The sequence below is a fragment of the Oncorhynchus mykiss genome, chromosome 17, assembly GCF_057628025.1.
Source record: "Oncorhynchus mykiss isolate SJ-2025 chromosome 17, ASM5762802v1, whole genome shotgun sequence".
Taxonomy (NCBI): domain Eukaryota; kingdom Metazoa; phylum Chordata; class Actinopteri; order Salmoniformes; family Salmonidae; genus Oncorhynchus; species Oncorhynchus mykiss.
This window is the reverse complement of record NC_143038.1, coordinates 37,516,298-37,542,141: the sequence shown is the minus strand read 5'-3', so window position 1 is coordinate 37,542,141 and position 25,844 is coordinate 37,516,298. Positions and strand designations below refer to the sequence as shown.

Sequence of the window (25,844 nt, the reverse complement as noted above, 5' to 3'; positions counted from 1 at the left end):
ATTCTGGAAGCACCTAGAAGGTTTTGGATCCTTTTGTGCACACAGGCAGGCGCGGTTGTTTTTATGATTGTGCCCGCCTGATAGCATCTAGCCCTAGTGTGTAAATATCCCTATAATATTATAGAAACCACTGATATGTTTATATCAGGCCATGATTACACATCTCTTAATGATTATTCTATTACCGTCTTGTAATTGTGTGATTTCAATATTAGCCTAAGATATGAAAAGAACAACTCTGTACTGTCTCCACCACAATGAAGTTAAATGAAGTGACTAGCTCTTTTGCATTGATAATGTAAAAGACAAAGGCTCACCTTGCCATACATTTAATATGTGTTTAAATGTATGACCATGTAAAGATGCTATGTGAGACTCACCTCCTCCATTTTTGTAGCACAGATATGGGAACCTCCATACATTCCCCAAGCCTATGATCTGTCCGGCCACAGCCAGGAGGAACTCCAGCTTGTTTGACCACTGACCCCTGGTCTGGGTGCTTGGCACAGGGACAGGATGGACCAGACCCATCTCCTGCTGGGAAAGCGTATTGAACCTCAAATTGGGATCATTATGCTTTTCCATAACACTGAGGAAGACAAAGACAAAGTTGGTTTTATGCGGTGAACACACGTTAATCTAACATAGTCTGTGTGTTATGAAGACAGTATAAGGACACACAGCTAACAGCTACATTACTGTATGACCTGCTACATGAGAACAGCTACATATGGCCAGCTACAAATGAACAGCTACATATGACCAGCTACATTTGACCAGCTCCATATGACCAGCTACATTTGACCAGTTACATATGAACAGCTACATATGAACAGCTACATATGACCAGCTACATATGACCAGCTACATTTGACCAGTTACATATGAACAGCTACATATGACCAGCTACATATAAACAGTTACATATGACCAGCTACATATAAACAGTTACATATGACAAGCTACATATGACCTGCTACATATGACCAGCTACATATGAACAGTTACATATGACCAGCTACATTTGACCAGCTACATATGAACAGCAAGACTACATATTACCAGGTACATTTAAACAGTTACATATGACCAGCTACATATGACCTGCTACATATGACCAGCTACATATGACCTGCTACATATGAACAGTTACATATGACCAGCTAAATATGACCAGCTACATTTGACCAGCTACATATGAACAGCTAGAGTACATATGACCAGCTATATATAAACAGTTACATATGACCAGCTACATATGACCTGCTACATATGACCAGCTACATATGACCAGCTAAATATGAACAGTTACATATGACCTGCTACATATGACCAGATACATATGACCAGCTACATACGAACAGCTACATACGACCAGCTACAGTACTGTCTGCTGTGAATTACAAGTATATTTTATACAAATGTTTACCTTGTGACCCATTCCATACATCGGTTGTTTGTCATATAGACTGAAGAGGGTGTATCTTGGCTATAAAACCTTTGTAACTTTGTCTCAGGGCTCTCAACGAATCATCTGAGGTTGATTCATCGACCAGCTATCCTTATTGTAGATCACTCAATTTATTAACTTTGTGTGTTGTATTGACTTGCTCCCTTATTAATAAGTCAATAAAGATTTGGTTTAAGTATAACTCTGACTTGTGTGATAAGTTTGTTTCTTCTCATTTGATAGTAAATAAATGAACCACCACATTTGGCGACAAGGATGGGATGTGAATCTTCACTTGGTGACCGCCCCTGATGACCAGGGTAAATGGTGCACCAGGGATCCCTCAAACTTGGGATCACAGGGAGACCATACTTCGGGAATGAAGCAGATTGACCCACCTTTGATCTGAGAGGCAGTGAGCCGAGTGGATACCACGTCCCGAACTTAGTTTTAAAAAAGAAAGAGGTGAGCGAAACATGCAATGTCGAGTTTTTAAGACAAGCCTCTGTTACGTAGGCTCTGGGTGTGTATTCCTGTGTGAGGGGGGCACCTTGGAGGTGTAAACAGGGCTGAGTCAGTGGAGGATGATCTGAGAGTTAGTCGACTCAAAGACACCTATCATTGGTCAGTTGCGGGCGATCTAGAGCCGTCCTGACACTGAATTGATCACAGAGGGGATTGGTGCGGTCTGTAGGAGTGATGGGCCAGGGTGACTGTGGGTTCTGTGTGAAGCACGGTACCTTGTGAAACCCTATTGGAAGAAGGACCTCATTCTGAAAAGTGTCTGTGTGACAGTCTAAGTGACCCTCAGAAGTGGTGAATTCCAATTATTTTAAATGTGCTAACCAGGTATGCCCTGGGTTTGGTCATTTAGCATTAGTATCTGTGTGAACTAGTTTTGGCTATTTAATGTTAAAACATCCAGAATCTATGTGACCTGGATGAAAACTAGAATCTGTGTGAACTAGGTAAGACCATTTATGATATAGTATAAGATAGTAAGGTGCACCAGTATTGTTTTAAACCTGTACCCCATTTTAGAACTATTGACAGATTTAAATGTATGAGTTACATAATCATAGTAACTAACCATGAGATAGAAATTAGAAAATATTCCTGCAGGTTAAACTCTAATTGATTAGGCATGTTTGGGAATAGCATTGTGTGAATGTGATATGAGAGTTGTGTGAGTGTGTAAATAAGATATAGACATTTGCATAATACGATGATTGAAATTTGGTAGAGTTTATATAATGTTATTTTGAGGTTCTGTCCATCACTGCCCCTCATAGAATATCTCTGGGTGCCATTGAGAGAGGGATGTTAGCAGCAAGTCTATTGTTTCTGGGAGGCTAGACTTTCCCGTGGTTTCTGGGGGGTTAGATAACCGTTGAGAATTCCATGACAGACCGGTCATTGTCCGCGAAACAAAAGTTGGGAGTATGTTTGGAGAGCTGCTTCGTAGCTGTGGAGAATCCTTGAAAATGCAAATGGAATGGTTGATGTGAGTACCTAAGAAATTCTTACACTTTATATGGATTCTGTGATGATATGAAAATATGATGAATTGTATGTGTGTATAATCAATTACTGGAGATTTGAGAAAGTAATACTGTGAATATAATGAAATGCAACTGAAACAACCCATACGTAGACGTACGTAGGTTTTGAGTTGGTCCCTTTAACCTCAACCAAATTCCAAAGACTGGTGACATCCAGTGGAAGTCGTACTAACTGTAAAATGGTCCCTATCAAATATCCCTTGGCAAAGACAACAGAGGGAATGGTTAGAGGCAAAAAAATAACAATCTGAAAAGTTAGTCCTCTGGGTTTTGCCTGCTACATAAGTTCTGTTATAGTCACAGACATGATTGAAACAGTTTTAGGGTGTTTTCTATCCACACCTACTAATCATATGCATATCATATATTCCTGGCATGAGTAGCAGGAAGTTGAAATTGGGCACGCTATTTATCCAAAAGTGAAATTGCTTCCCCCTATACCTTAACAGGTTAATCATTTGTGCAACGAAGAAGAAGCACATCCTGGAACAAGGCTACACTGTTGAGAGTTGCGCAAGATGAAAAAAGGAGCATGGTTTGTTTACTTGCTGTATTGATTATTAATGTTTAAAAATACCTAAAGTTGTATTACAAAAGTAGTTTGAAATATTTTGGCAAAGTTTATAGGCAACTTTTGAAATGTTTTGTAGTGACGTTGTGTTTTGGTAAGCAATTTTTTTCTGGATCAAACGTGCTTTATAAATGGACATTTTGGGTATACATGGACGGAATTCATCAAAAAAAGGACCAATTGTGATGTTTATGGGACATATTGGAGTGCCAACAAAAGAAGCTCGTCAAAGGTAATGCATATTTTATATTTTATTTCAGCGTTTTGTGTAGCGCCTGCTATGCTAGCTCTTTTGTTTACTACTGGTTCAGATGGGTGCATGCTATCAGATAATAGCTTCTTATGCTGTCGCCGAAAAGCATTTTAAAAATCTGACATGTTGGCTGGATTCACAACGAGTGTAGCTTTAATTGAGTATCTTACATGTGTGATTTAATGAAAGTTTTAATTTTATAGCATTTTATTTGAATCTGGCGCTCTGCATTTCCCCAGGCAATTAGCCAGTTGAGACGCTAGCATCTCCCTATCCTCAAGAGGTTTTTATGAATCATTTGATAAAGACGAGGTTTTGAGTTGGTACCTTTAATGGATTATATGATAAACATGAGGTTTAACTTCACTAGGATAGGGGGCAGCATTCTGATTTTTTGATGAAAAGTGTGCCCAGTATAGTATATGCATATAATTGGTAGATTTGGATAGAAAACACTTGTCTGTGAGTATAACATAACTGATATGGCAGGCAAAAACCTGAGGAAAATCCATCCAGGAAATGCTTTTATTTTGAAATGCCTGTTTTTCCATTGAAAGCCTATCCACCATACAAAGACTTATGACGCAGTTCACAATCCCCATTGCTTCCACTACATGTGGCCAGTCTTTAGGCATTTCTTCTAGCTATTACTCTTAAAAATTAGGGAGATGCAGCAATTTCAATGAGAGGACAGTGGAAATTTTCAGACATGAGTCCAGCGTGACCGGGCGCGTGCCTTTCTTGTTTTTCTTTTCTATTGACGGAGCTATCGTCCGGTTGAAATATGCCGATTATTTATGACAAAAACAAACTCAGGGTTGATTAGAAAAATCGTTTGACATGTTTCTATGAACTTTTATGGTACTTTTTTGATTTTTCATCTGTCTGCTATGACCGCGCTTTTTGCGAATGGATTACTGAACAACACGCGCGAACAAAAGGTTTTTGGACATAAACATGGACTTTATCGAACAAAATTAACATTTATTTTGTAACATGGAGTCTCATGAGTGCAACCATCCGAAGATCATCAAAAGGTAAGTGATACATTTTATCGCTATTTCTGACTTTTGTTACTCTGCTTGGCTGGTTACTGTTTGTAATAATTTGTCTGCTGGGCACTGTTCTCAGATAATCGCATGGTATGCTTTCGCAGTAAAGCCTTTTTGAAATCTGACACAGTGGTTGGATTAACAAGAAGTTTATCTTTAAGCCCATGTATAACACTTGTATGTTTTAGGAATTTTTATTATGAGTATTCTGCCCTTGAGTTGCGTTCCCATGCAAAACTAGACAGATAGCTAACAACTAAGTCTTCAATAAAACTCCCAAGGCGTGACTTTTCTTGAATGAATATATTGAAAACGTTTATGTTGTGAAACTGCAAAATACAGAAAAGAATATACTTTAGTATTCAATTCACACCGATATACTGTAGCTGTACATTATACATTTGAAGTTGCATAAATACAAAGCACGTGCTAAGGTACCATGCATCTGGCATGATGCCAAACCATATAGCTAATTGTTACCAATATGGTAATTGGCTAACTCCTTTCACTACTCTAATAATGTACAACCATCTATGTAGAATAACAAAGCATATTACACTAGAAACAGTAATAAAACTACAGTATTGTATATTTTACAATTCGTTTGCATGACGCACGAGCAAAGTAATACAGCTAACGACATACATGAAAGGCATTGCAATTTGTGTGAGTAAATGCAACCAACATTGATATGTAAGCAACTCTATCAATAACAAGATTATCATCACTAGCTAAATGCTTGAATCAAATTTACAAACAAATATTTTCCAAGGCTGAAGCCTGACAAGAAATAACTACACTGAAAGACCTGCACCGTAGCGTTGTTTTTAGTTGCTTCTATGTGTGCAGAACAATTCTCTACTTCCTGTTTGCGTACAGTCTAAGTACCAGAAAGTACCAGAAAGCCCAGGTGGCAAATAACACCATTGAACACAATGAAAATACATTTTAACCATTGTAATAAAATAATATGTTACCTTCTAACAGGATGGCAGCACAATGAATATTTCTGTTTTTGAATTTGGCGCTCTGCAATTTTACTGGATGTTGGCCAGGAGGGACGCTAGCTTTAAGCATTATTATTATTTGCCAGCAGCATACCACCCTGCATACCACTGCTGGCTTACTTCTGAATCAAAGCAGGTCCCTGGATGGGAGACCAGATGCTGATGGAAGTGGTGTTGGAGGGCTAGTAGGAGGCACTCTTTCCTTTGGTCTAAAAAACATCCTAATACCCCAGGGCAATGATTGGGGACACTGCCCTGTGTAGGGTGCCGTCTTTCAGATGGGAAGTTAAACAGGTGTCCTGACTCTCTGAGGTCATTAAAGATCCCATGGCACTTATCGTAAGAGTAGGGGTGTTAACCTTGGTGTCCTGGCTAAATTCCCAATCTTGCCTTCAAAAACCATCACGGTCACCTAATAATCCCCAGTTTACAATTGGCTCATTCATCCCCTGTAACTATTCCCCAGGTTGTTGCTGTAAATGAGAATGTGTTCTCAGTCAATTTACCTGGTAAAATAACGGAAAAAATTAAAAGTTAAATATGAGTCTGGACAATTGTCTCAGAAACTGATTGGAGTGTGTCCACTTTTGATTAATTTACCCTAACGATGTAACTATAAAACGCTTATTGGATTTTCTCCTTTCGGGTACTACATTTGAAATAAAACTGCTCGTTGTGAATCCAGCCAACATCCCAGTATGAGAGGAGTTGCTATATTTATTGAATAAACCTTTTTCCATAAAGTTAGAGCGAATCCACCTTTCATTTTCTAGTTGTTTTGTCTTGTCTTCCCACACACCTGGTTTCAATTCCATCAATTACATGTTGTGTATTTAACCCTCTGTTCCCCCCATGTTCTTGTCCAGTATTGTTTATTGTAAGTGCTTATGCACGTTATGTCTGGTGTGCGTCGGGTGTTGTACCCATTTATTGATTGTTCTGGTTTCCGGTGGGTTTTTATTATTAAACTGAGCTGTTGGAAACACAGTTTTTGCTCTCCTGCGTCTGACTTCTCTGCCGCCAGTACGCACCCCTTACACATAATCTGAATTTATTGGAAAGCACAAGATCTGTTTCCGAGTCAATGAATGTCGATTTAACTCATTGACTGCAAATCTATTCCCTTTGCGCATGTGAGAATCTCTGCGGAGAAAGCTTGGACCATTCATTACAACTATTTTCTGGAAAATGTGTTGTTATTATGTGCCAGATTTTAAGACTACAAACCATTGCAATTGTGTTATTTGCAGGATTTATTTGTCATTTCAATAGCATTGGGTCTTTGATATTGACAAAAAAAATGGGTTTCTGATTGTAATTCAAGTATTGGCATGTTTTGTCTGGACATATACTTCCACCAGTGTTTGTTTAAGATATAAACTGAACATTTTAACAGCTTGCTTAGCTCAAATTGAAAAGCTCATTTATTCAACATAAAACTGTCACGCCCTGACCTTAGTTATCTTTGTTTTCTTTACTATTTTGGTTATGTCAGGGTGTGACTAGGGTGGGTATGTTTTTGTATTTCCAGGGGGTTTTGTGAGTCTAGGTATTTGTATGTCTATGGTGGCCTGAATTGGTTCCCAATCAGAGGCAGCTGTTTATCGTTGTCTCTGATTGGGGACCATATTTAGGTAGCCATTTTGTCTAGGGTATTTGTGGGTTCTTATTCTTTGTTTAGCGGCCTGTCTGCACTACTCATATTTGCTTCACGGTTAGTTTTGTTGGTTTGTTCAGTGTTCTTTCTTTAATAAAGAAGTATGTACTCTTACGACGCTGCGGCTTGGTCTCCTCCATATGATGACCGTGACAAGTGCACATGAATCAACATTTCAGGAAAAGTGTCAGTTTTAGCCAGCTGGATAATTTTCAACTGCAGTTCCTGGGCAGGTTATTAAAAACAATTACAATAACAATACAGACAATTAAAGAGCAGTGAGCACACGTAAACATAGAACAAACAGCATGCAAAAAGCAACAAAACAAAATACATAAAAGCAACAAAGTGTATCCACACTTCACCAGCTACAGACAACATGGAAAGCAACAATACACAGCTAGGGATTCCTTTTTGTCTTCATGTTTCTTTGTTATAGGTGGTATGTTGTGTGTGTGGGTGTGTCTGATGGTAGGCTATTCCAGACATGGGAAGCTCTCACAGAGAAAGCAGATTGACTAAAGGTCCTTCTCCTTAAGAACTTCTTATGGCTGCAATCCCGTTAACGGAATGATATGACAACAGCAAGTGAAAGTGCAGGGCGCCAAATTCAAAACATCAAAAATCTCATAATTAAAAGTCCTCAAACATACATGTATATTATATTGTTTTAAAGGTAGTCTTGTTGTTAATCCCACCACAGTGTCCGATTTCAAATAGGCTTTATGGCGAAAGCACCACAAACGATTATGTTAGGTGACCACCAAACCACAATAAAAACAGCCATTATTCCAGCCAAAGAGTAGTCACAAAAAGCACAAATAGAGATACATTTAATCACTAACCTTTGATGATCTTCATCAGATGACACTCAAAGGACTTCATGTTACACAATTCATGTATGTTTTGTTTGATAAAGTTCATATTTATCAAAACATGAGTTTACATTGGCGCGTTACATTCACTGTTTTGTTCGATATGTCCGTTATTTATGTCCAAATACCTCTGTTTGTTTGCGCATTTGGTATACATATCCAAACGCTTATTCTGGTCAGCGTTACGTCGGACAAAAACTTCAAAAAGTTATATTACAGGTCGAAGAAACATTTCAAACTATGTACAGAATCAATCATTAGGATGTTTTTAACAAATATCTTCAATAAAGTTCCAACCGGAGTATTCCTTTGTGTCTTGATGAGCAATGGAACGCAAGTGGATACCATGAGGAATGTGAGTGATCAGAAAATGGCTGACTGCCAGTCACCTGATAGATTCTGCTCTCATTCAGTCCCGCAACACAGTAGAAGTCTCATTCAAATTTCTATAGATGGTTGACATCTAGTGGAACACCTAGGTAGTGCAACATCATTAATATCTCAAAGGGATTTTATTGGGAACTGTGGTGAATACATACGAAGCTCAGATTTCTCACTTCCTGTTTTGATTTCTCCTCAGGATTTTGCCTGCCATATGAGTTCTGTTATACTAATAATATGCATATATTCGCAACTGAGACTAAGGAGCAGGCCATTTATTCATCCAAGCTACTCAATACTGCCCCCCAGCCATAACTATACAGTCACCTCTCATGACAGACCTTGTGGATCTGCTGCCATAGGTTTGGGTTTTCTGTTTAACAAAATTACTGAGTGGAGGAAGAGCCAGGCCATTTCGGATCTTGAATACAAGACATTCATCGGTGTATTGCACAGGAGTTCATGCTTCCCATGGATGTAACAAGTGGGCTTTCTATCAAGCACTTTGAGAGCCTCTTTGTTGACCGACTAAATGGGTTTTTAATGTTGTACAGCAAGCTTGGGCCCAACTAGACAAGCAGTATGTTAAGTGGGGGAGTATCATAGATTTGAAGTACAGTTTTGCTACCTCTGTAGCCAAACAATTTTGTACAATTTCATATATATGTGACATATATCGGGAATTAGCTAGGTTGAATTTGGTTATTTAAGTATGATGCCTTATAATGAACTTTAAATTAACTTAAAATCAGATACCACCTGGAGCTTCTCCCCTGACACATAGACATCTGGCTCAGTAGCATCAGTTGCCCTCTTAGTGAGGAACATGCTGACTGTTTTTTGATATGCAAACATGAGTCACTGAGCCACTTTGTAACCTGGACCATTACAGTAGTGAGTTCTTATGCAGCTTGTTGTTTGCTCTTTGCATGGACATATATCGCTGTATCATCTGAATACATTTGAATTTCAGACCCAGTACAGACAGAAGGCAAATCATGAATGTACAGTATTGACCCTTGGGCGGCATGGTGGCAGGTATCCTAGTGGATAGAGCATTGGGCCAGTAACCGGAAGGTTGCTAGATTTAATTCCTGAGCTGACAAGGTAAAAATCTGTCGTTCTGCCATGAGCAAGGCAGTTAACCGCCTGTTCCCCAGGCGCTGAAGACGTGGATGTTGATTAAGGCAGCCCCCCGCACCTCTCTGCTTCAGAGGGGTTGGGTTAAATGCAGAAGACACATTTCAGTTATCATGAGTTGTGGGGGACACATACAGAACGTAGTGTAGCAAACAGACTGTCTTTTGTTAGAACTCAAACTTAGCAATAACAGGAACCAGATGTGTGATAACAGTATCTAGGGTATGAGCGCATAGATATTCTACACAGCAACAGTTACATCTATCAACTGGAGCGCCCGGGGGCTGGGACCAGCCTGTGCGCCAACGATAGGCTGAGTGAGTTTAAACCATGCCCAGTCTCTACTGTGACAAGCCAGCTCAGAAGATGAACTACTTCTGTCAGAGTATTTTAGAAGATAATATTAGTGTGTTGGCTAGTTCTCTGTTCTGCCCTGAGTGGTATTACAGCGAACCCGTATATGCAAAAATTGCACTTACCATTTATTGCTTAGCTAATAAAAGTACATAGTATACAATCGGTGACTCAGTGTCATAACTTGTTCTGATACCAGATTCGAATTGATGCAACCCTAACAATTGGTGACCCCGAACGTGATCTGGTAACCGGACTTCGCTGGAGATTGTCCGGCCGTTTTGGCCATTGCTGTCGTCGGACGGTGTGCCTCACAAATCTTGACCGGTCAACTAAAAAGGACAGCAGACACCTATTGTGAATAACTAAAGTTCTGCACATTGGCATTATCCACATTTTTTTGTGAGACACCTGTTTGATGTAAGTTAACAAAATGATGTGAATGTTACAATTGACAATAGTAATTGAATGTGACATATATGCTGTGGTGAACGCAATTTTGAACTGATCGATCACTTTTATGGTATGACAGTGAATGCAATGTACTAGGTGGTCAGGTGTAGCTACTAGTTTGTGTGATGGTGGGTCGGCGAACCTACCAGTGTGAGTGTGAGGTGAACGGCATATAACTGCGAATGTAATGTACTAGGTGGGTCGACGTACCTACTGGTTTGTGTGTGGGTGAGTCGGCATACTTACTGGTGTGAATGAAGATTTGATAAGGACAAATCGAATGATTGTGGTTCATTAGTTATCAGTTGGCGTACTGATGACGGGCTGAATGATCTACGAATAATAGTACAGGCAAGAGACTTGTGTTATGTTGGAAATAAGAGAAGTTCATCGAGTGACTGTGGTACATTATTTATTAGTCGGCGTACAATAACAGTTTGAATGACCTAAGGGTAATGAGATGGGTTTTATTGGAAATAAGATAAGTTCACTGAATGTAGTACATTGGGTATTGAGTGGGAATAGCTAAAACCAGTTTGAATGACCTTCGGGTATTTCTTGAAGTCATACTGTTAATAACCTTTTAGGGATAGGGGGCATCATTTTCACTTTGGATGAATTGCGTTCCCATAGTGAACTGCCTCCTACTCTGTCCCAGATGCTAATATATGCATATTATTACTATTGGATAGAAAACACTCTGAAGTTTCTAAAACTGTTTGAATTATATCTGTGAGTATAACAGTACTCATAGGGCAGGCAAACTTCCAAACAGGAAGTGGAAATTCTGGGGCTGGTTGATTTTCAACACATCGCTTATTCACATGCAAGTAAGATATGGATCTGTTCGCACTTCCTATGCCTTCCACTAGATGTCAACGGTCAGTAGAACGTAGAATGAAGCCTCTAGTGTGATGTGGGGCCGGATGGGAGGGGAATGAGTCACTGGTCTGGCAGAATGCCAGAAATATTTTTGAATTTCCCGCGCTGCCTTTTCAGCGGAATGTTGGGGGGGGGTCCGTTAGCGGATCCTGTGTCCTAGACAGGTTAATTGACTAAGGAGGTAGCAACGTTGACATTATATGATACACACCAAATTATATGATACACACCCCAAATTTACTTAACAATGACTAGTCAGAAGGCTGAGAAGGTGTTGAAAACATTGAAATCAACACTGGAAATTAACAAGGGTAAAGACGGAAAGGAATGGAGAAGCGGGGAGAAAAGCTATACAGGGAATGGACAGAAGAAGGCAGTATTGCCGCGCCCAATGGACTCCCAGTCGACGGGGAGCCCGTCGGAGACACTGAAATGGAAAACATATAAAACCAGCTCGGAGTCGAAACGAGAAGAGAGAGTAAGGAGAATCATCGTCGGAGAGATGCCTTGACCTTTAAGTTGGGGCTATTTTTTGGGAATTGTCTCGGTGCCGTAATTTGCGACTACAGACAATTATAACAATAGGGTTGTTGGCGGGGAGGCTCTGTCATTCCAATAGCATTGATGGTTCAGCGGTAAAAAATTTGCCTACAATGCGGGAGACTCGGGTTTGTATCTCAGCCTTGGCACCGATAGACTAAAATTAATTCTGATTGTAATTCAAATATTTATAGGTTTTGCCCGGAAAGATACGGTTATTAGTGTTTGTTCAAGATATGAACTGAATGTTTTAATAGTTTGTTTAGGTTGAATTAAGAGACTAATTCATTCAAAATAATTTTGAGACAATTTCGATGTAATACGTTGTGTTGCCCAAATGATCTGCTTGAATAACGTATTGGGAATGGAGTCGTATTTAAAATGCTGAATCAAAGATGAGACAGTTACCTAAATCTAATGAATTCTAAATAATAATGAAGAGACAATTATGATTGATTTTTGCCCATTGAAATTTTCTTATAAATTTTGCGAAATACATGGTACGTTTAAATTTTGGGGTAGAGAAAGTTGGAAAGTAAAACTGCGTCATTACGTTGGATACACAATAACGTTACTCAAATTGATTTGACCGTTGTTCAGGTACACTCTTTTCTGTACTCCTGGCAGTACAATTTTGATTGAGAGATGTTGATTGATGTTGTAAGTTCTATTCAAGATCCAACAGTTGTGATAAATTGGGTTTGGTTTATCGAACCAATCGAACCACGAATTGCAATTCGTTGAATGTTGCTGCGGCCTGGGCTGGGCTGAGCGCCTGTTGCTGAGATCAGTCACAATGCACTTTTGCAGCCAGGCAAGGATGTTGTGACTGAGGGGGACAGAGAAAATTGTTTGTGTCATTTAGGGGGAAAATGCGTGCATTATAGCTTTGAGTCACTTTTCAGAAAAAGTTCCAAATACATTTTTAAAAGTATCTGAATATCGTTAGGATAGTCTGAAAAGATGCTAAAACTAGCAACAAAATTGCTAGGTGGCCATCACGGATTGGTGTCGTTCACTGGGCTATATTTGGCTATAAGAGAGGGAGGTCTGAATAGTTGAATCGTAAAGAGTTGTGGTAGTTCCCGGCTATTGATTTTTGGTTTGATTCTTTAGGTAACACCAGTGAATTTGAACAAGAAGTTAACGTATTCTAAACATTATCTGTTTTACGGATAAGGCCCCGTAATATTCATATTTATGAAATCACAAGTGAAATATAGTGAAACACAGCTTAGCCTTTTGTTAATCACCCTTTCATCTCAGATTTTGAAATTATGCTTTACAGCCAAAGCAAGATAAGCGTTTGTGTAAGTTTATCGATAGCCTAGCATAGCATTATGTCCAGCTAGCGGCAGGAAGCTTGGTCACGAAAATCAGAAAAGCAATCAAATTAACCGTTTACCTTTGCTGATCTTCGGATGTTTTCACTGACGAGACTCCCAGTTAAACAGAAAATGTTCCTTTTGTTCCATAAAGATTATTTTTATACCAAAAAATACCTCCTTTTGTTGGTCACGTTATGTTGAGAAATCCACCGGAAATAGCGGTCACGACAACGGCGGAAAAAATTCAAAATGATGTCCATAATATCGACAGAAACACGGCAAATGTTTTTTATAATCAATCCTCAAGGTGTTTTTCAAATATCTATTCGATAATATATCAACTGGGTCAATTAGCTTTTCAGTAGGAGCGCTAGGAAAAATGACTACCTCTGTCTTTTACGCAAGAATCACTCTGAGAGCCCTCAGCTGGCCACTTACGCAATGTAGTCGTTTACGCTCTTCTTCTTCAAAATAAAGGCTAAAGGCTGTAGACACCTTAGGGAAGCCACAGAAAAAGGAATTTGGTTGATATCCCTTTCAATGGGCAATAGGGATGCATAGAAAGACAGGGGTTTCAAAATAATAGTCACTTCCTGATTGGATTTTTCTCAGGATTTCGCCTGCAATCAGTTCTGTTATACTCACAGACAATATTTTTACAGTTTTGGAAACTTTAGTGTTTTCTATCCTAAGCTGTCAATTATATGCATATTCTAGCATCTGGTCCTGTAGGCGGTTTACTTTGGGAACGTTATTTTTCCAAAAATAAAAATAGTGCCCCCTAGTTTCAAGAGGTTAAATGAGAAACTGTTTGTTAAAACTTCTTGTGACTCTCAAACCCGGATCCGGGAGCGTAATCATTGCCTCAAACTAATTAGCATAACGCAGCGGACATAAATCTTCCTAGAAAATCTTCCTATTCATGAAAATCATAAATGAAATATATTGAGACACAGCTTAGCCTTTTGTTAATCACACTGTCATCTCAGATTTTCAAAATATGCTTTACAGCCAACGCTAGACAAGCATTTGTGTAAGTTTATCATGGCATAATGCTATGCTAGGCTCTGCTAGCAGCAGGAAACATTTTCACGAAAATAAGAAAAGCAATCAAATTAAATTGTTTACCTTTGAAGAACTTCGGATGTTTTCACTCAGGAGACTCCCAGTTAGATAGCAAATGTTCCTTTTTTCCAAAAATATTATTTTTGTAGGCGAAATAGCTCCCGTTTGTTCTTCACGTTTGGCTGAGATATCGAGGGGAAAATGCGGTCACTACAACGCCAAACTTTTTTCCAAATTAGCTCCATAATATCGATAGAAACTTGGCAAACGTTGTTTAGAATCAATCCTCAATGTGTTTTTCACATATCTATTCGATAATATATCCGTCAGGACAATTGGTTTCTCATTAGAAGCGATTGGAATAATGGCTACCTCAGTACTTTACGCAAGATTTTCTGCGGGAGCAATCATGTGACGGCTATTCTTCAACATAAATGCGTAAAAAGACGTCACAATGCTGTAGACACCTAAGGGAATACGTAGAAAGCGTAAGCTCATTCGTAGCCCATTCACAGCCATATAAGGAGTCATTGGCATGCAGGGCTTTCAAAATATGGGGCACTTCCTGGTTGGATTTTTATCTGGGTTTCGCCTGTAACAACAGTTCTGTTGCACTCACAGACAATATCTTTGCAGTTTTGGAAACATCAGAGTGTTTTCTATCCAAAGCTGGACACAACCTATGGTTAGAATGGATTCAGTATAAAGCCAGATCAGTAGCGAAAGAAGAATGTTAGGCCTGCGCCTCAGCAAAACCCCAGTTCATAACCATTCCCTTTCCATTTGATGGAATTGTTCACCTAGGGGAATGGCCTGTATGGTAAAGCTGTTCAAGAGGGCAGGGAGCTGAACAATGACAGTTGTATTGATCTGTGATATCTGTGTCCCCAGGTGCCGATTACATCCAGACTTCCCCCTTTCACAGTTATAGGAGGATATTATTATTGTATGGCTCGCTACACCACACACGGATGGGACGTAGGGGAAGTAAGAACATAGAACTTGCCATAAGAAAGAGAATCTTTACCGATAAGAGAATGAGGGACCTGACTGACAGATGAAAAGGCTTAGAGTGAGGAGGTATGAAGCTGTGACCTAACCTGCCTACCAATTGGACCGGTAGTTGTGCACTAGTGCAGTTAGGCATGCTCTTTACTCTTACCCAGAGTCAGGTAGAAGAGTGAGAAGGAGTGCTCCGTCAATCTTTTGACAATAGAGTTTAAATTGATAGCATTGGAGTTCCAAGGGTTACCTGTTGAGTACTGGATAGGAATCAAGCATATTCTGGTGATAACAGTTGCAACTAGGTTGATGGGATTACAGAATAGAATAGCCTTGAAAATGTCACTGGCTGAAAAGGGTGTATGAGGTTCTGAGCAGAATGTTGTAATTTCATCCCCGATGACACGGCTCCGGATGGATCAGTGACCAAGGCCCTGGCTTGTTTAACCACCTTAGCTCATGAATTGGCTGATAACTCTGGGATAGATAATGCTCCAACAAATTGGTTTGATAGTGTGTTTGTGAAATGGAAAAATGTCATAATCACTGTATGTGGGCTACCTTCACCTGTGTGACTGTGTTAGTTTTGTGCGGATGATTCCGGTGTGAAAGGTTCTTATTTCCAGGACTCTGGAGAAATCAATGACACAACAGATGGTGAGATACAGACCGATTCCAGGCTCTGACCAGTGGAATGATGAATACATGCCTCAGACCTAGTAGATGAATGAATCCGTATCCTTCACATAGAGGAGCCTATGTTTGATGAGACCATTTTAATGTTTATAGATTCTAGGTTGTTTCTTGTTTTGATGCTAGAATGTTTCTTTGACGAAGATGGTAACGAAAATCCTGATAAGAGTTATGATTCTGATGTAGGCCTACAGCAGCCAGTGTAAATCCATTCAATGTATTATTTAAGGCGACAGAAAATATATACGAATCCCCTGTAAACGCCTACAGCTTCCACACAATGTCGCCATTGCTGTCAATTTCTGACTCATTTGTCCTTGGTTACAACACGAATAGACCCCTCCTTTCTTGAGGCGCACCACAGTATGTTGTGAAACTGAAAAAATGGACGATGATTTCCAGACTTGCTGCTATCGAATACAGATCGCCCCGTGATCAATTTGATACATCATTAACGTTTATTAATACCTAAAGTTGGTTTAGAAAAGTCGTTTGAAGTGATTTGTAAAAGTTTATAGGCGACTTTTGTAATTTTAAAAAGTGACGTTGCGTCTTGTAAATGGGCTTTTTGCAGCATCAGACTGGCCTTCAGCAAATGACATTTTGGGTATACAATGACGGATTTAATTGGGAAAAATACCCAATTGTGATGTTTATGGGACATATAGGAGTGCCAACAAAGAAGCTCGTCCAAGGTAATGAATGTTTTATATTTTATTTCTGCGTTTAGGGTACCGCCGGCTCCCGCAAAATCTGTTGTTTACGTGTCGTGCTGGTATTTTGGGGGGGGGGGGGGTGCATGCTATCAGATAATAGCTTCTCATGCTTTCGCCGAAAAGCATTTTACAAATCTGACTTGGTGGCTAGATTCACAACGAGTGTAGCTTTAATTCAGTACCTTGCATGTGTATTTTTATGAAAGTTTGAGATTTATCGAGTACTACACTCGAGTACTATAGGTGGCGCTCTGAAATTTCCGCTGAGCTGTCCCTGTGCAGGGACCACCTCCGTAAGTCGTTAACTAATAAAAGTACATAGTATACAATCGGTGACTCAGTGTCATAACTTGTTCTGATACCAGATTCGAATTGACACAACTGTAACGCTAGGTATCCCCCTTTCCCTTGGGGCAAGCTCACATCATACCTAAGAGTTGGCGACAGTTAGTTTTGACTATTACGCTGCTAGGCAAGTCAGTTAAGAACAAATTCTTATTTACAATGACGGCCTACCAGGGAACAGTGGGTTAACTGCCTTGTTCAGAATGACAGATTTTTACCTTCTTAGCTTGAGGATTCGATCCAGAAACCTTTCAGTTACTGGCCCAACACTCTAACCACTATCCACCACACCTATCGCACCAAATGTGAATGCTGAAGGGGCATCTATTTGTGTAATGTGAACAAATAAACTCTCTGCATTATGACTTTACAATGGATAGAGGATAGAGAAGTGACAGAACACAAGCACTTAAATTATTAGGAAAAGGGGGCACAATACATTTAATGGACAGTTCTTGCAAAACTATTGAAATGTAATGGAGAGTGATAATGTTACATCTAGTTTGACAGATGTATTTTTTTATTACCTTTATTATTTTTTATACCAAATTCCACTGATTTCAACAGTCTAAAATATGCTGTATATTATGTAGTATTTCAACACATCAGCATGATCAACAATTGCTAGTTTGATGGACTGTGCCTAATGACTGTGGATGGAATCTAAAACTTCAGCCAATGAAATATGATTTAAATAAAAGCATTCTGTCAAGGCCTCTTTAAGGCCCATAGTGTGATTCCATAAGTGCCATTTCATAGTTTTGATGTCTTCACTATTATTCTACAATGTAGAAAATAGTCAAAATAAAGAAAAACCATTGAATGACTACAGTAGGTGTGTCCAAACTATATTTTACAGCACATAAATGACCAGCCATTTACTAAGAAATAACATGTTAATGACACAGTAATTATGTTAAAAGTAGTGTACATATATCTCGTGACCTTTAGGTCACGTCAAGAAAATCTGTTACATTTTACATTACAGTGTAAGTACAGTATAATAATGAGTAATTACAATACTGTTGCACTGTACTTACAGGAATAATTCCACTGTAATAAGGGCACTGTAATATAAAGTGTTACCAAAACATCTAGCTCAAAGAAAATAATGGAAACTGTAGTGCTTACCATTCTCCATGCTTTGTAGCTGAGCAGTTTTCTTCAAGCATTTCCTCTGGATGCCTCTCAACTTAATTCACAACCTATTTTTATGACTTGAATGTTGTACTATATTTTGCCTATGTGGACATACTGTACGGCAGAGCACTCTGAAAAGACACAACTGAGAAAGATGCTCCTTTATTCTAAATGTGAAACCTCTTAAGGATCCGCCCCTTTTTTCAAAATGTTCTTGTTGAATAATAGTGAAGACATCAAAACTATGAAATAACACATATGGAATCACATATGGAATTTCTGATTAGGAACTCTGTTGAAACAGAGATATCTTTAATTAAAGGAGATATTCTGGGACGAGTTACCCAGGGTAGGGGTTTCTGTTGAAGCAAAGAAGAGGCTATGCGATGACATAATATGGTTTCACTGTGTGTGAGTTTTCACTGTGTGAAAAAGACCTTGTCATAGTGACAAGGAGTGCTCTACTGTGTGTGGAGAAAAACCTGTTTTATAACAGAGGTATGTGTAAATGCATTATTTGGCAAAATACTAAATTAATATTACCTGATATGCCATGGTTTGCAATCGTCAGATGTAAATGCATGAACTACAGTATTTGATTCCAGGAAAGGGTCCTGAGATAGAAGCAAGAAAATATTCCTGCAAGTTTGCACAATTTGACCAATGGAGCCATAGGAGAATTGGATATACTTGGGAAATAATTGTTTACGTACATACAACACATACAGTATTTCCCACTATACAAAATGTTGTATGGGTACAGAATTTTGCCTGCTCGACCCTCTGACTGGACCGGTGAAGGTAATGTTGAATAAGTTGGTCAGGGATATTCTGGAACAGGTACCGCTCTGGCACAAGGTATTAGGCGTTCCCATAAAAGGCACATTGAGTGAAGCTTTATTAGCAGAATGTAGAAATAAGTTACAGGACTTTGAAGAAACCAAAAAAGGCAAGGCAAGTAGAATAGACTGGGAGGATTTTAGGAAAGTGGGAAAGAGAATTAGAGAGAAGGGCAGACAAGAAAATGTAAGGAAAAATGGTGAAGGATGATAAGAAGAGAAGGACAGACAGGGATGATGATAATGACTTTCCACCTTTCTATTATACCCCTGTATCCAATGCACCAGCACCTGCCCTGGTTGTCCAACAGCACCCCACTCAGCTGCCTCCCCCGACGCAGCTTTACCCCCAACAAGACCTGATACGACTGCAGGACCAACAGACCCCTCGGAGGCAGCCCCAGAGCAGTAGGAATCCGTTCTACACAATGCCTACGATGACTCTCGTTTAACTGGACAGAGGACAGACTTTATCAGACCCAGCTGGCTGCACTGGCTGTTGGCTGGCTGTTCTTGAAATTTTCCCAGTCCTGACCCTGATCCTGCCCGCCGTCCTGTACCTGCGTGACTCTGATTTGGATTAGGACCATTTCCTGTCTTGAATTAACTTTTGCCCGTTGTACTATAATAAACTCTGAGGCTCGTACTATCCGCCTCTGCATCTGGGTCTTAGCCTGAGTCCTGATAGACGTTGTTTTCAAGGTACAAATTCAACATAATACTATAAATACATTTGATTGATTGCTAGAAATGTCACCCTCAAAACAGTTTGACATTTTTTTTTCAAATCAAAGTATTTTCCATGTAGATCATTGACATATTACATTGAAACAAAGTTGATTCAACCAGTTTGTGCCCAGTGTGTAGTTTACTGTAAATAAATACAAATAAAAAAGTTGATTGCGGTCTCCTCTTGTCCATGCTTTCAAAGTAAGGATTCTGTATTTATTTAAATGTTGTTAAGTTAATTGGATGAACTATCCCTTTAATGTTGTGTTTAAAGTACATCAGCAAGCATTCTAGCTCATTGCAGCCAGGGCCGGATTCCCTAAAGGGCACGAAAACTCCCAACAACACAAAAACATAGATTTCTTTTCAGGGAGGGTTGGGGGCCACCTGGAGTTCGGCAGTAGTCCGGCCCTGATTGTAGTTTACTTAAGGGAATAGTTATGTCCTGTTTTTCTTACCCTGTAAACAGTCTATGGACAAGGTATAACAGCAATCCATGCTTTGGATTTGTTTACCTGGCAACTGCAATTGAAAGTTCCTGGGGCAGATCTGTTCTAGGGGAGAATTAATTTGATTTGCTTTTGAAAGGTGTGGCATAACAAACTTTTCAACGGAAGTCCTGGGATCTCATTTATAACTTTTGTATACATTTCACATACAGATATGTGCACTGTGTGCACTATTTCTAAGAAGACTATTGGTTAAGGACTTGTAAGTATGCATTACACCTGTTGTATTCGGTGCATGTGACAAATACAATTTGATTTGATTTGACTTTCACAAATATTTAGATTTATAAACTTGGCACATGCAATACAGTGCATTCGGAGAGTATTCAGACCCCTTAACCTTTTCTACATTTTGATATGTTACAGCCTTATTCTAAAAATCTACACACAATACCCCATGATGACAAAGCAAACAGTTTTTTATACATTTTTGCAAATTTCTTAAAAATACCAAATTGAAAAATCACATTTACATAAGTATTCAGACCCTTTACTCAGTATTTCGCTGAAGCACATTTGGCAGCGATTGCAGCCTCGAGTTTTCTTGAGTATGACGACACAAGCTTGGCACACCTGTATTTGGGAGTTTCTCACATTCTTCTCTGCAGATCTGTCAAGCGCTGTCAGGTTGGAAGGGGAGCGGCTCTGGCTGGCCCACTCAAGGACATTCAGAGACTTGCCCCGACGCCACTTCTGTGTTGACTTAGCTGTGTGCTTAGGGTCGTTGTCTTTTTGGAAGGTGAACATTCGCCCCATTCTTAGGCTCTGAGCACACTGGAGTAGTTTTTCATCAAAGATCTCTCTGTACATTGATATGTTCATATTTCCCTTGATCCTGATTAGTCTCTCAGTCCCTGCCACTGAAACACATTCCCACAGCATGATGCTGCCACCACCATGCTTCACCGTAGGGATGGTGCCAGGTTTCCTCCAGAAGTGATGCTTGGCATTCAGGCAAAATAGTTAAATGTTGGTTTCATCAGACCAGAGAATCGTGTTTCTCATGATCAGGGTCATTTAGGTGTCTTTTAGCAAACTCCAAGCAGGCTGTCATGTGACTTTTACTGAGGAGTGACTTCTGTCTGGCCAGTCCACCATAAAGGCCTGATTGGTGGAGTACCTTGGAGATTGTTGTCCACAGAGGAATTCTGGAGCTCTGTTAGAGTGACCATCTGGTTCTTAGTCACCTCTCTGACCAAGACCCTTCTCCCCCGATTGCTCAGTTGGCCAGGCAGCCAGCTCTAGGAAGGGTTTTGATGGTTCCAAACTTCTTCCATTTAAGAATGATGGAGGCCACTGTGTTATTGTGTTCTTGGGGACCTTCAGTGCTGCAGAATTGTTTTGGTACCCTTCCCAAGATCTGTGCCTACAGACAATTCCTTCGACCTCGTGGGTTGTTTTTGCTCTGACATGCACTGTCAACTGTGGGACCTTATATAGGCATGTGTGCCCCTTTTCTAATCATGTCCAATCAATTGAATAAATTTGTAGAAGCATCTCAAGGATGATCAACGGAAACAGGATGCAACTGAGCTCGTTTTCGAGTCTCATAGCAAAGGGTCTGCATACTTATGTAAATGAGGTATTTCTGTTTTTAATGTTTAATACATTTGCAAAGATTTCTAAATAACTGTTTTTTCTTTGTCATTATGTGGTATTGTGTGAAGATTGATGAGGACTTTTAAAACCACCATTGGCCTCATGGTGAAATCCCTAAGTGGTTTCGTTCCTCCTCATCAACTGAGTTAGTATCTGTATCTTTGTAGTGACTGGATGTATTGATACACCCTCCAAAGTGTAATTAATAACTTAACCATGCCCAAAGGGATATTCAACATCTGCTTTTTTTAACCCATCTACCAATAGGTGTCCTTCTTTGCCAGGCATTGGAAAACCACCCTGGTCCTTGTGGTTGAATATGTGTTTGAAATCCACTGCTCAACTGAGGGACCTTCCAGATATTTATATGTGTGAGGTACAAAGATGGGGTAGTCATTCAAAAATCATGTTTAACACTATTATTGCACATGCAACTTATTATTTGACTTGTTAGACACATTTTTACTCCTGAACGTATTTAGGAATGCCGTAACAAGGGTTTGAATACTTATTGTCTCATGATATTTCAGCTTTTCATTTGTAATTAATTTGTAAACATTTCTAAAAACACAATTACACTTGGATATTATGGGGTATTGTGTGGGGGCCAGTGACACAAAATCTAAATGTAATCCATTTTAAATTCAGGCTGTAACACATCAAAATATAGAAAAAATCAAGGCATGTAAATGCTTTCTGAAGGCAAGATAGATTGGAATAGTATAGGAGATTATGTATTCTCTATTAATTATATTTCTATCTTCAACATGCAGTGACATTAGTTGAAGGCAGCCAACCCAATAGTGTCTGAAATGTAGTCACTTTTCTAGATCTGTATTGAAATATAGTTTTCTCAGATCTGAATTTTAGAAAAAGTAGTCACTTCTGAGATCTGTATGCAAATAGCTTTAAAAAGTAGTATTTTGTAGGGATCAGTATTCAAATATTTGTATTTTTTGAAAACTACATTTATCACAGGCCTGATCTGGTGGCCGGGGAGCCAGCCAACGTCTTCAGAGGGAGATGAACAACTTGTATACAGTGCCTTGCGAAAGTATTCGGCCCCCTTGAACTTTGCGACCTTTTGCCACATTTCAGGCTTCAAACATAAAGATATAAAACTATATTTTTTGTGAAGAATCAACAACAAGTGGGACACAATCATGAAGTGGAACGACATTTATTGGATATTTCAAACTCTTTTAACAAATCAAAAACTGAAAAATTGGGCGTGCAAAATGATTCAGCCCCTTTACTTTCAGTGCAGCAAACTCTCTCCAGAAGTTCAGTGAGGATCTCTGAATGATCCAATGTTGACCTAAATGACTAATGATGATAAATACAATCCACCTGTGTGTAATCAAGTCTCCGTATAAATGCACCTGCACTGTGATAGTCTCAGAGGTCCGTTAAAAGCGCAGAGAGCATCATGAAGAACAAGGAACACACCAGGCAGGTCCGAGATACTGTTGTGAAGAAGTTTAAAGCCGGATTTGGATACAAAAAGATTTCCCAAGCTTTAAACATCCCAAGGAGCACTGTGCAAGCAATAATATTGAAATGGAAGGAGTATCAGTCCACTGCAAATCTACCAAGACCTGGCCGTCCCTCTAAACTTTCAGCTCATACAAGGAGAAGACTGATCAGAGATGCAGCCAAGAGGCCCATGATCACTCTGGATGAACTGCAGAGATCTACAGCTGAGGTGGGAGACTCTGTCCATAGGACAACAATCAGTCGTATATTGCACAAATCTGGCCTTTATGGAAGAGTGGCAAGAAGAAAGCCATTTCTTAAAGATATCAATAAAAAGTGTCGTTTAAAGTTTGCCACAAGCCACTTGGGAGACACACCAAACATGTGGAAGAAGGTGCTCTGGTCAGATGAAACCAAAATTGAACTTTTTGGCAACAATGCAAAATGTTATGTTTGGCGTAAAAGCAACACAGCTCATCACCCTGAACACATCATCCCCACTGTCAAACATGGTGGTGGCAGCATCATGGTTTGGGCCTGCTTTTCTTCAGCAGGGACAGGGAAGATGGTTTAAATTGATGGGAAGATGGATGGAGCCAAATACAGGACCATTCTGGAAGAAAACCTGATGGAGTCTGCAAAAGACCTGAGACTGGGACGGAGATTTGTCTTCCAACAAGACAATGATCCAAAACATAAAGCAAAATCTACAATGGAATGGTTCAAAAATAAACATATCCAGGTGTTAGAATGGCCAAGTCAAAGTCCAGACCTGAATCCATTCGAGAATCTGTGGAAAGAACTGAAAACTGCTGTTCACAAATGCTCTCCATCCAACCTCACTGAGCTCGAGCTGTTTTGCAAGGAGGAATGGGAAAAAATTTCAGTCTCTCGATGTGCTAAACTGATAGAGACATACCCCAAGCGACTTACAGCTGTAATCGCAGCAAAAGGTGGCGCTACAAAGTATTAACTTAAGGGGGCTGAATAATTTTGCACGGCCAATTTTTCAGTTTTTGATTTGTTAAAAAAGTTTGAAATATCCAATAAATGTCGTTCCACTTCATGATTGTGTCCCACTTGTTGTTGATTCTTCACAAAAAAATACAGTTTTACATCTTTATGTTTGAAGCCTGAAATGTGGCAAAAGGTCGCAAAGTTCAAGGGGGCCGAATACTTTCGCAAGGCACTGTAAGTCTATGAGAGGTGGCTAACACCCCTACAGGCAGCTACAGGTAAACCCAGCCTAAATACTGTTGTGTTGGGAAGGTGTCAGGAGTGAGGGATCTTGAAAGCAGCAACGTTTTTGTAAGTTGGCTTCCACCCACTACTGGCAAAAGATAGGAACCATCTATATAGGTTGTGGAAAGATGTCAGGGTTGGGGGATCTTAAAAGCCACTGAAGAGGTTCAGTCTCTGAAAGTCTTCTAAAGGTGTTTGGCTCCCCCTGCAGGTTCCAGAGTAACACTGTGGATTTGAAATAAGGCCTTTGGGGCTGTCTCAAGACCCTACATGTAAAAAAAAGAATAATGTAAACAAGATCTAAGCTTTTATAATGGTGTTTGGCGGTGTTTTGTATATATATGCTGTGCTGAGAGATGTATGATGCATTGTGATGATGAGTAAATTAGTAAATTGCCGCAAAAACATAGCTTTCCAAGCATGTCCATACTGAAATAAACTGTAGCGATAGAAATCCTGGGTGCATCCTAATAATATGTCCTTGCTCCTGAAGTGTACACTCATTCACTACTTCCCATCAATCTAAAAGCATAGGATTGGTGGAGGCATGGGCTAGTTGATTTCAACATATTTATTAGTAAAACCCAAGTGATGTAGCATATATAACAGCCTAGTACACACACCAAACATTTTCTAATGTTCAAATCGAAAGGCTATTGCACAGAGAAACGTATACAGTCGTGTACATCGCAAATTCAGAACCGCTGGACAGTATCATAATAAACTAAAGTACTGATCATTGGGAACTAGGCTTGATCCATAAATAAATATAAATTACAGAAAGCCTAGCCTACAAAACAAACAATCCATATGTTCAAATCAAAAGGCCTGATTAACATGACATCAACTTCATTTTTTCACATACTCAAAACGGCCTACTATTTAGGGCACGAGTATGGGTATTCGGACACGACCAGTGTTTGAACCCATCAACCCTCGAACCCTTCCATCTCTCCAAACCCCTTCCACATCTCCCGCCCTCCA

General features: G+C 39.6%; 1 protein-coding gene and 1 long non-coding RNA gene across 4 annotated transcripts in view; one reads left to right on the top strand and one right to left on the bottom strand.

Annotated features, from left to right (window-relative positions):
- The window catches only part of LOC149975935 (sodium- and chloride-dependent GABA transporter 2-like), a 41,355-nt gene extending 22,510 nt beyond the window's left edge, over window positions 1-18,845 (bottom strand). Inside the window, exons 1-2 of one of the 3 annotated variants that reach the window (XM_090205449.1) lie at window positions 18,458-18,845; window positions 381-589 (exon numbers count right to left, since the gene is read on the bottom strand). In XM_090205449.1, coding sequence (XP_090061575.1) covers window positions 381-589; window positions 18,458-18,498 — 250 coding nt within the window. In that variant the 5' untranslated portion in view covers window positions 18,499-18,845. The remainder of the gene's footprint in view (window positions 1-380; window positions 590-18,457) is intronic. The other 2 variants (XM_090205450.1, XM_090205451.1) reach the window with 2 other exon arrangements.
- LOC149975934 (uncharacterized) lies at window positions 16,635-20,213 on the top strand. The gene is made up of 2 exons (XR_016487921.1): window positions 16,635-16,960; window positions 19,594-20,213. It is a non-coding gene; the product is annotated as an uncharacterized LOC149975934 (long non-coding RNA).
- Window positions 20,214-25,844: the final 5,631 nt, after the last annotated feature.